Genomic DNA, 12,385 nt, shown 5'->3' on the forward strand with positions numbered 1-12,385 from the left:
ATCATCACTGCTGTATTGATATCAAAACGATCAGATTTTGCATAAAAGTCGTCAAGCTATATATATATATATATATATATATATATATATATGTGTGTGTGTGTTTATTTATATGTAGATATATTTATTTACATATCATTTGTTTATTTATGTTTGTGTATATTTGTGCGGCTCTTACTAGACCTGTGTGCTCTGTGCAGATACTATGAGACCGGCAGCATCAAACCAGGAGTAATTGGTGGATCAAAGCCTAAAGTAGCAACGCCGAAAGTAGTAGATAAAATCGCAGAATACAAGAGGCAGAACCCAACCATGTTTGCCTGGGAGATCCGGGACAGGCTGCTAGCAGAAGGCATCTGTGACAATGACACTGTGCCCAGCGTCTCCTCCATTAACAGGTACTACATGACCATCATCACCCTGCCATGCTGTCCATTATTCCATGAGCCCTGGCCTGACCTTGTGCAGCCTTCTAGAGCTCAGCTCCGCCTGCCTCCCCCATGCCAGAGCTTTATATGAGCTGGAATACTTGATATAGATTTGTGCACTGGAGGTATCTATATAGAAATAGCTCTCTTCTGTTGGGTCCATGATTGAATTGTTTCCCTTGCATCTGGTGTAAAATGTCACTTTTGCTGCCTTCCTTTTTTGTTTATGACTAGTATACTCCATCTAATGTTTAGTGTTCTCAGTAATTAAGAATTTAACAGCTCCCAAATTTACAGACAATCACCAGAGTCTCAGCTACTGAACCATTAAAATACCAATAGTTTATTTATCTTAACCAAGCAGACTTTAAGAGTAGCAAATGCAAACATGTAAAATGGGACCAGGATTACAGGGGATTCTGCTTGTACACAGAACTTCTCCTAAAACTGAGTGCTGGCCATAATGACTGCTATTATAGGATTACACCTGCCCATAGCCCAATGTTGTCAGCATCACTATATCATCTACTGTATATGACTGTTTACAATGGCTGGAAATGATACATTGTATCTAAATACAGCTTTATTTGTTTATAAACATGTGGCTCTAATCCTAGACATAAAACCTGCTGCTTGGAAAGACTATATATATATATCCTCCAATAACACATCCCACTCCCCCCTCTCTCTTTATATATATGGCAACTGCAGCTGAGCCAGTAACTCATACCTCTCTCTTTCTCTCTCTCTCTCTCTCTCTCTCTATATAAGCTATCCTTTCATAAGATCTACTATGGCATTCCTATTATATATTCAAAAGCATAACTAAGCAAAAGGTACAGCTATAATTGCAAATGCCATGCAGAAACACAGCAGAAAATACAATTTAGATATTATCTGTTCCAATTGCTCTGGCAACCTGCGTAAATGTTTTTAATATTTCACAAATGACATGGAATTATCCCAAGTCATCTCGCAAGCAGCAGGTAAAATTAACTGCTGGAATGTACCTTGGCTCAAAAAGAATCCCTGAGACATACATGCGCTGTAATATACTGCTGGGCTACTTGACGAAATTATTCCTGTGTGTGCCATCTGTATTAAAATGGTTATTAAGATATGAAGAGGGTAACATAATACTGATAGACTAATTATACTCCTTACTATAAACTTCCCCCATTCATTTTTTTTCTAGCTTATTCCAGTTTGGTTTGGTAAAAAAAAAAAGTAATAGAGTTTGTTGGTATGATAGGAAAAGGGCGATGCCCATGATTGTGATGGATAGACTGTAGATATCAGATGGTTTTAAAGCACAGTATATTGTCATTGCTTGGTTAAACAGCCATACTGAAGACGTTTTAACATATTTGCGTTAAAGATCCAGTTAGCCAATGTTAAACTGGTGTAATATTTTAGTATTGTAGATATGGGTGTAATGATTAACATACAACTTTCTGTAGTTTCAGTCATCATCCAATGAAGCGTTTTAATCTTTTGTTGATCCACCTTTGGTTTAGGCCTACTCCATTTAAACAAGGTCTCATTATAGAGTCTCCTTAATATATAGCATTACAAGACAGCACAAGGAATGTGTGATGCAAGCCTATTTCTTGGCATTAGTAGATTGTGTTTTATGTCTTTTATAGCATGCACATTGCCCCTGAACAGGTTGTCTATGGTATGGATTGGAATGGCCGCCTTTTCCTTTCCAACCATTAAACATGTAGTTGGGAAACTTCATGATTAGTTTAGGAGAATACATGCTAATATTTTCTTCAAGCAATGCGGCCTACAATGATTGAAAAGTTGCAAGTTTTCATACAGGATCATAACGTTTTCCCCCAACTCTTTATAAAATGCCTATTTCCAGATGTAGCAGAGCTGAAATTGTCATTTGACTCCTAGGTAATGCATCACTAACGCACTCATAACTCTGTGAGTTGATATGATGAAGCACATGCGGTATTATGTAAAACCAAAGACTACACTTTGGGATATGTACAGAATGACTTATTCAGTTCTGTTACATCTGTATTTCCAGGAATTAAAGAACAGGTTGGATCGGAATTATGTGCCATCATAAGATACACTTTGATCCAGATTTGATGACTTTTTATTGGTAGAAAATGTGTCCTAGTGGATGCAACGCAAATTAGATTAATTTAAGCATAGAGGAATAAAGAATGGTAGTGCTATAGCTGCCTGAGGGTACTGTGATATATATGTCTGGATGTATATAACTATGTTGTGATAATGCGGATTATTACATCCCATTACCCTATGATAAAATCTTGAATCTTTCATAAAATTTTTACTTTGAAATAATTTAATTTTGAATTTTGACGCTCTGACTTCGTGCACCAGGATGACTTATTCTTAAAGTGCAAGTATTGGTTAAAATGTTTGAAATGCTAAAACTTTACGGCATGTACAAGTGTTTTGGCGGTTGTTTTTATGTATTCATTTGATGATTTAAAAAAAGGAGTTCTTATAGAAGATACATTAGTCAGCTGTGGCTGAGAAAAGTATTTAATTGTAGATGTATTGCAGTCACAAAGATTAATTACCGTGTTCCGTTTGTTGGAAAAAAATAGATTTCTTCAAATTGTCAGTGCATTTGCATTTGTAATATTTGATAGCATGATAGTTGTACAATCCGGGGTGTTATAAACCCTCTAAGTTTTCAGTTGAATACATTTTACTTTATACTTTCTTTTTTTTATTTATTATATATACCGGTAACTTATTTTCTCTATTTTCTCTTATTACGTCTTATTTTAACAGTGAATCTGGTCCATGTAATTCAGTGGTAAATTGAGTTTTTTTTTAACATTTTGATGACATTAATTGATAATTTGTATTACGTTACATTTCGAATATACCTAAATTAAAGTTTTTAAGTTATTTGAAGTGGCTGAAAAAAAAAGCGCTTGGGCAGTTTAGTTAATAGTTCAAATTTGGCCTCTGTTTTCCTTTAAGCCACTATGCTATGTTACATAAGATCATTTATTAGCAAAATATTGAAAATAATATCTGGGTTATCAAAGCAATTTTATAGAATGTTATATTCTGCCAGTCACATTTATTGATAGACAATTTTGGGAAATTTTAGCCATGATTTGTCCAGGTCATTCCTTATTTTGCCATCAAGTACGGCTGATCGAAAGCCAATATAAAAGAGAAAGCGCAAATGTTCAGTTTAGTGTGGACAGAACGTGACACTATTCAGAACTTAGTTGATATAAATCATATTTGATTTTTATTCTTTGTCTACAACGCTTATTTGCTTTCAATTTTGCTTATGCCTCTCTTCGACTTGTTAGCTCAATACTATTGCAAGTGAACAACTTCATAGAGCCAGTCCCAATTACATGTTTTTTGGTTATTATGTTATATTTACATCATATAAGGATTTTTTTTATGCAATAAGATGTGGGCTGTATCCTCTAGAGGTAATTGCGGTTTTCCTCATAAAGCCATCTGCAGTGATCTATCCCTACATGTGCTGTGTGTAGTAGCAAGAACACCAAGTAGATAATCCATCCGTGCATGTTGGCCAAATAAGGGTCTGGGATGCCTTCATTTTAGGAAAGAGACTGATGTGAATTTACTTTTATTGTTTTTTACATTTTTTATACTTTTTATTTTTTGTTCATAATAGAAAGTATCACAATACATAAAATATCAACATTTTCATTAATTTATGTGGGGTTACTTCAGTTGTAAATAATTGAGTAAATATGCTCTTTCCCACCAATGTGGTATCTTCCTACTCCAATCATCTAGTCCTGCAGTGAGTTTAATATCACGTATAATGCGACTCCAGTCCTATGGTTTAGATTAGCTGTAAATGCGGGTGTTAATATGTAAAAACGTAGGCCTTTTCTGGTCTTTTTTGGCTATACAGTCTCTTGTTATGTACCCAAAGATGCATGTATAGGTCAAAGAACTACAAATCTACATGTGATATTAAGGATGCACCCAGACATTCAGATTAGCAGTACTTGGATATCACAAAAGGCTATAGACTAAAAACTTAACAGGATAATCACTTCGGATATGAAGGTCTATAAATCTATAAATGTACCAGATAACCTCTCAATTCCCTTCCCACCACACAACCAAAGTCCATTTATTAATGTCCATTCAATGCAGCACAGTTCATCAAGGGTGGTCTAGAATGCAACTCTATCCCATATTTGCAACAATTGGCCCATAGAGAGGTAGATTTAGATCAGAGACCAGCACAAAACCTTCTGTCTGTGTAAAAACCAATCAATAACACAGTAACCAGATCCACTGTCACTGGGAAACACACAGCAAAATAGTTCAATACAAAAATACTTTAATGGGAAGTAGAAATTCCAATGGATGCATAACCAGCATGCATAGGGTATGACATTTTGGCTAAATGTAAAATATAATAGAAAGCTTTATAACACTATAATACAAAAAGGAGTTCTCTTTATCATCAGGTCAATTTTAATAGACTGTAGCTAAAAGTACAAATAGCACTTAATAGAAATATTAATAGAACGATTCCCAAGAGAACGATTCTCCATCAATAACTCATTCACCACTTAATCTAGTCAGTGCCACAAATCTATCCAAAATATGCAATGTTGATGTGAAATTAAATAATGTCATTGACATTTTAAGACATTTGTTTGCTATTAGCCGTGTTCTGCCTGTCTGGGGATAGCCATTTAGTTGCCTCTCTAATATCATTAGCATAGACCATTCCTGAATCCTTAACATTGAATATCAGACCAACCTATCTAACCAACATTGATCCACCAGAAAACAGAAATGTTCACTAATGACTAATATCTCTAGGTCTATACTGACTTATAGAAGGTAGGCCCTGGAGTGGTTGTTCAATGATTTCTAGTGGATAGGTAGTAAATGCTGTACTGAAAATAGTGATATAATGATAGCATAGTCAAAACTCTGTCTGGACTTTCAGCTCCACTGTACATTATATACATATTGACCATTTTCTTTGAGAGGACAACTCCTCTAAAAGGCCACTATTCAGGGCAATTTAGGTGGTCCTCTCAAAGTTGCATGCTGGCGCAATAATAAAGGGATACTGAATGTTTGAAAGCCTTTTTGCGTCTAAGGGTCCACGTCCGCAATACACCCGGCCGGCACCCCCATAGAAATGCCTATTCTTGTCCGCAATTGCGGACAAGAATAGGACATGTTCTATTCTTTTCCGGACCCGCAGACCGGAAGATGGGCGGCGCGCTCTGGAAATGCGGATACGGAGGGCACATAGTGTGCTCTCCGCATCCATTCCGTCCCCATAGAGAATGAATGGGTTCGTACCCGTTCCGTAATTTGCAGAACTGATGCGGACCCATTATTACGGTTGTGTGAATAGAGCCTAATGCAGATTTCCGTACATATAAATTGTCTTGGGTTCTAGAGGACACACAAAAGTCCTAAATAATACATATATGTACAATCATGACTATTTTCTTCTTTCTACTAGCACTGTTGGCATAGAAGGTGGAGAGTAAGGAGTCAGGTGCAAATCCCACCCATCTGTGCAGAGCATTAATGAACTTTGCACTGTAACTAGGGGTCATTCTTCCGTTACACTGGCATCAGCATAACATTTTAATGAGATGTTTAGAGAGCGGGCTGCCTCACAAGAGACAAGCACACACGCACGCACACTCACACACACACAAAAAAAGTGAAGAAAAATTCATTTCATGCACTGTGGCTGCTTAAGAAATGGCAATTTGAGCTGGATCCAGCATATGTATGTGATAAATGTTAACTGTGCATTAATCGTATTAAAGAGGGACCTATAAACTTTTCATTTCTAATTAAATTCAGCCTGGCAATTTTTTTTATTTTTTTTTGCTTCTAGAAACCCAGCACACTATAGGCCCATTGTTTATGTGGAAAATTAAAATGCAAATACAATGGGATTTATTTCCATTACTGGTATGATATGCTAGGATTCTCCGTTTAACAGCCTGCAATTATTTAAAACCAGGGTGATTTTTATTTTTTTTCCTCCTGGCTTTCCTAGGGCATTGTTCTTTCCTACAAGGTCATATCCCCATTGCATGTCCAAATCCTTGCAAAAAATATATAAATAAAGCATCCAAATTGTGCGGCTGCATTACAAAGCAATATCCTCCAAGTATGGCCATGCTGATTGTTGTTAAGTGAATAAGGTTAGGTTTCCACAGACCATAGAACAAAACCTCGATGAAACAGACATTACGGCAAATTACAAACCTTATTTTCCTGCTAACACTGTGTATCAGTAATAATAATAACAATATGAAATTGGATAATTATAATAATGACGACACTTACATTTTTTATGGGGCTAGGCTTAAACTGAAAACTAGCACTGCTGAATGAACATATCCTCTATTTGTCTTAAACAGATTCGAGAGGCTGCCGCTGTCCGCATAATGACCTCAAAAAGGATTTTCTTGCCAATATGATATTAAATTGACATAGTGCAATGAACCATAAAAAGGCACAGAGGTGTATGTATATTATAAAATAGACTTTGAACCTATATGCAGAGCAGAGAGAGAGAGAGAGAGAGAGATTCAGGCAGACTCTCAGCTTTTTATCTTTCTAAAGCACCCACCCATGCGTTACGCTACTAAAATATGGAAATAGGTGCCAGGTTAATTTCACTGTGGCAAAATGCTGTTTGCATATAATACAACTGGGTAGTGCCTTTTCAGCAGAAAGCGCTTGCACAGTAAGGAAACATAGGGTCAGCAATGTGTTTATGGATTTCTGACCAATAATACCGTCTGTCTATGCGACAAAAAAAAAAAGGTACCAGCTTCAATTATGAAGAGAATGGGCTAAATGACTGCAAACCCATCCAGATACACCCATGCCACTAGATTATGAATAAACAAATGAATATAATAATGCCGGTAATAATAATAATACAGCATTGGCAGCGCCCGTCGATCTGGCCACAGTGGCAAATTAGTCAAAACAAATCCATTCTCCAAAACCTTCTTTTTTTATGCATTTGAACATTCAGCGCTCTCCCAGGAGTATTGATAAAGGCCATTACAGAAGCAAATGTGTTAGGTACAAAAAAAAAAAAGAAGCAGGATGTAACGGGCAGTGTGGCGGTCTTTATTTTATGTGCGCAGTCCCACTGCACGGTGAATGTTATGGCTGCTATAAAATGAAAGCACTTGTTCATATAACACATTGTTTTTACTATTGCTTTATAATTTAAGATTTGCTTAAATACATGGCAAGCGTAGATCAAGCCTGGCAGCAAAAATAAAGACCCGAGTGTCTCGCCATGGTGCTCATGCCATGACCGGCCATTTTTTTGTCTATTGTTACAAAGGACAAAATGTTTTAGGTAGACGACATAATTAACAATGAAAGGCTTCTTTCTGGAACTAAAGAACTTCAGTATTTAGAACGGGCGCTCTTAACCCACGGGCAGTGTGTTATCTGTAGTAAACGCCCATAACCATCTTTACTAACTTATAGTATTACTAAGTGAAAGACTGATAATGTCTAACTAGCAATAACCTTAAGCAACTATCCCAATATCTCTATTAATCCCTACAGATTAATAAATATAGTTAACTCACAAGATTTAGGCTATATTAGCATCTTATGTTTGGTATATCGATACTTATATATATGCCGTACAGTTACATACCTGGCTCACTTGTATTATGGCGATGCCTTTATATTAAAAAGCGTGGCCGACTACACTTAGCAATGCAGTTAACAAACGGGTACACCAACAGACATCTGCTAAAGCTTTTTTGGCACAAAGTGAGACCATTTGCCAATTTGCCAACAAACACTTCCATGAGTTGGGAACATAGCCTATGGATGGCCATGGCATTTAGCTATCTGCTGACCTCACCATATCTACACTTGCCCAGCTCAGCAGAGGCTGCATGTGTCCTGAACGGGGAGCAACGGCTGCCAGACACGAAAGACAGTGCCTTTTTTTTTTTACTACAAAATTATGGGGCATGTTGTCATCCAACATGCCCGATACTTATTGACAACTACAGTCAGGTAAGAGTTCCGAGGCTCCCATATACATTAGGATCAGCAACCTTTAGCACTCCAGCTGCTGTAAAAATAAAAGTCCTGACGTGCAGACCTAGGGCTCATGCACACGAACATATTTTCTTTCCGTGTCCGTTCAATTTTTTTGCGGACCGTATGTGGAACCATTCACTTCAATGGGTCTGCCAAAAAAATTGAAGTACTCTGTGTGCATTCCATTTCCGTATGTCCGTATTTCCGTTCCTCAAAAAAATAGAACATGTTCTATTATTGTCCACATTACGGACAAAGATAGTACTGTTCTATGAAGGGCCAGCTGGTCCGTTCCGCAAAATACTGAATGCACACGGACGTCATCCGCATTTTTGGCGGACCACAAAATACATTCAGTCGTGTGCATGAGCCCTTACTCTGCTGTTCTTGTAAATCCCATAGAAGCGAAAGGAGGATTCTGGGGGTTGTAGTTTCAAAACAGTTGCAGTCCCGGAGGCTGATGATCCCTGCATTAGGTGGTTGTCAGGTCAAGTAGACATTCAGAGCCTTTTGACAAAATGTTGTATTTGCTAAACTTTTTATTTATTTATTTATTTTTAGCCTTTTTTATAATTACACAATCATGAAAAAAGCAAAAAAAAAAAATGTAATTTAATTAAAAACACAACAGAATTTTTTTTCATTACAAACCAAGGAATAATGTTCATCAAACCTAATCTGTTTGGTTAAATCAAACACAGCTAGTTATTATTGGGTGTATCCTACAAAACCTAAACACATGTCAATAACCATCTAGTCTAATAAACATTACATCCACCTACGGTCTAAAAGCAAACTGTGCAAGTGCAATACTCCATACTAATATAGAGAAGTACAATCTGTACAGGATTGTTGGAACTGATACGTCATACAGACATTATTCTTATACATAAAGCCTCATTAACACGTCAGTGTTTGGTCAGTGATTTCCATCAGTGATTTTGACCCAAAACCAGGTGCGGCTCTAAACACAGAACAGATGAAGATCTTTCCCTTATACCTTATGTTTGTGGAGGCTCCAATCCTGGTTTTGGCTCAAAATTACAGATGGCAATCATTGACCGAATACTGTGTGAATAGGGCATAAGTGAAGCAGACCTTCTGAGAATGGAGATTTGGCTTACTTTATTTGAGCACACAAGCTGCATTGCCACACCTAAAGACATAAAAAAATTTGAATGTCACAGAGGCATAATGAAAAATGGAACATTCATTGCACAAATTAATTAAATAGTAACCTAGCCTATGAAATGTTAACAGTAATGATCAAGAACACAGCATCAAACAGTCCAAAGCTACTGAGATAAACATGGTGTGTATGCAGCATAGTAAACAGCTAAATCAGTGTTAACTTAAATTTACAATGTTTTGCCTATAAAAGTCTAAATTAGTCCTTTTTCTGCCTTAGTCATATATGAAAAAACGTGATTTATACAATAGGTCTTAAAGTGTTATTACTGAGCTTTCCAAAAACTTGATATATCATAGTGACAAATCAAAGATTTTGATCGGTGGGGTCTCAGTGCTGGGGGTCTCACTGATCGCTAGAATGAGGAGAGGAAAGCGCTTGCATAGCATGTGCTCACTCCTCGCTGCAGGAGACAGGCTTAATAGAGGTCTATGGGCTTGTCTCCACTCAGTCTACTGCACTGAGGAAAGAGAGCGCTATCTGTCAACTTCTCTCTCTCCTTGTTCTAGTGATCATAGTAACATACTTTACAAGGCTAGAAAAAGACATCCATCCATCCAGTTCACCCAGTTTTCCTGCAAAGTTGACCCAGAGGAAGGCAAAAAAAAAACTCATGAGGTAGAAGCCAATTGTCCTCATTTTAGGGGAAAAATTCCTTCCTTTTCAGAATAACTCCCTGGATCCACGACCCTTCTTCAGAAATCTAATAATTCTATAATTCTGGAGAAGGGTCGTTGATTTAAGGAGCCATTCTGATTGCCTGTTTGGTGTCAGGAAATAATTTTTCCCCTAAAATTAGGTTAATTGGCTGCTACCTCATGAGGGTCTCAGCACTCAGTCTCCAACGATCAAAACCTTTGCTATGTCACTATGGCATATCAAAAGTTTTTGGAAGGTTCAATGGCCCTTTTAGGTGCCCATATACACAAGTCTAAAATGTTTGTTCATCAGGTAAAATTTAATAATGAACAATCGTTTTAGCCAATGGCAGAACATCATCGTCTGGAAGGAAGTCAATAGCACTTCACTGTATTCGGTGCAGTCGGCTGTAACTTGAACGAAAGTGAAAGGTCATTCCTGCAGCACCTGGTGTCATTGAACATGGCCAGTATGAATGCCTGTAATGCATAATCTAGAGTAGAATCTGTGTGGTGGCAGCACCGGTGTAACAATCGGTCACCAGTTTTTCAAACCTACACTTACATCTATCTAATGTGTATTACAACTTTTAGATACTCTGCATATTATTCAACTTCATTTCCAAATAAAAGAATTTACTTACTGGAGATTATTATCAAACCCAATTTAGTAGTTACATTTTTTACATGTAGAAGCTTATACAACGTGATATACAGTAATATATTCATGTCTAATGATATTATCAGCAAGGTAAAAAAGAACGGGTGCAAAAGTAGGCTACAAACATGATGAAAGCATAAAACATATGAGAGACTTAAAGGGGTTGTCCAGGTATATACTATTGATGACCTATCCTCAGCATAGGTCATCAATATCAGATCATCAGGGGTCAGACACCCAGTACCCCGCCGATCAGCTGTATGAGGAGACAGCGCGCCCTCTCTCTTCATGCTCACAGCTGCTTTGACATATACAGCAACAGTAGAGCAGGAAGAGAGACAGTAGACGGCACGCGCACACTGCACGCGCGGTCTCCTCATACAGCTGTTCGGTGGGGGTACCAGGTGTCGGAACCCCGCCGATCTGATATTGATGTTGCTATCACCCTGAGGATAGGTCATCAATAGTAAAAGCCCGGAGAACCACTTTAAAGAACTTAATCTGTATAGCCTTGAGGACAGAAGGAAAAGGAGGGATATGATTGAAAAAAAGGGCATAAATAATTATAAATATGGCTAAGGAGGGAAGTGTTTTTAATTTAAAAAAAAACCTCAACCCAAGAACAAGGGGACACAATCTAAAATTAGTTGGGGGAAGAACAGAACCAATGCCAGGAAATATTTTTACGTTGAAAGAATAGATCCAGCTTGGAACAAACTCCCATCTGTTGTGGTTGGGAACAGTGAGTGAATTTAAACATGACTAGTATGTCTACCCTAAGTATTAATATAAGGGCAGACTAGGTGGATCATGTGGTCTTTTTCTGCGGTCAATCTTCTCTGTTTCTATGTAATTTCCATATAAGGTGCCAATGAGGTTTGCCAGTAGTCTTTGCTCTTTCCTTTTTCCTGGGTTGTACAATCATGGGGTGTTAAGAAGCTCATTTTGGAGGGGCAGATGTTTGTTTCCACAGTGAACACTAATGCACCAAATATTAAGGGTGCCTTTTCTTATCAAGGCTCAATAGCCCAGACTATCCTAATGCAAAATGACACCCTGTCCATTAATCACCAGCACATCTAATGTTGACACCAGTACTGGACATGCCATGTTTGTAGAACCTATGTCCTCTGTTACCTGAATTGACAGATCCTGCACACTGTTAGTACATTATCATTGTAATGCCCCCGTATTTATTAATATGTCTAGGACACTTCATAACTTTACGCATAACTTATTCTTCTTCCATTATCTGTTGACAAAAAGATTAAAATGGCGTTCTATGTCAGTAACTATAGATCCAGAACTGTCTGCGATAATTGTAGATGCATTTTATATGAGAGCAATTATCTCTTCTCCAAGTTTTTGAAACATATAGAAGTAT

At 37.4% G+C, this 12,385-nt stretch overlaps 1 protein-coding gene across 17 annotated transcripts in view; it reads left to right on the plus strand.

Annotated features, from left to right (window-relative positions):
* The window catches only part of PAX2 (paired box 2), a 76,045-nt gene that overhangs the window by 13,723 nt on the left and 49,937 nt on the right, over nt 1-12,385 (plus strand). For all 17 annotated transcript variants that reach the window (XM_044297060.1, XM_044297061.1, XM_044297057.1 and 14 more), the window contains exon 3: nt 201-398. In XM_044297060.1, coding sequence (XP_044152995.1) covers nt 313-398 — 86 coding nt within the window. In that variant the 5' untranslated portion in view covers nt 201-312. The remainder of the gene's footprint in view (nt 1-200; nt 399-12,385) is intronic.

This window comes from Bufo gargarizans, chromosome 6 (assembly GCF_014858855.1).
Source record: "Bufo gargarizans isolate SCDJY-AF-19 chromosome 6, ASM1485885v1, whole genome shotgun sequence".
Classification (NCBI taxonomy): domain Eukaryota; kingdom Metazoa; phylum Chordata; class Amphibia; order Anura; family Bufonidae; genus Bufo; species Bufo gargarizans.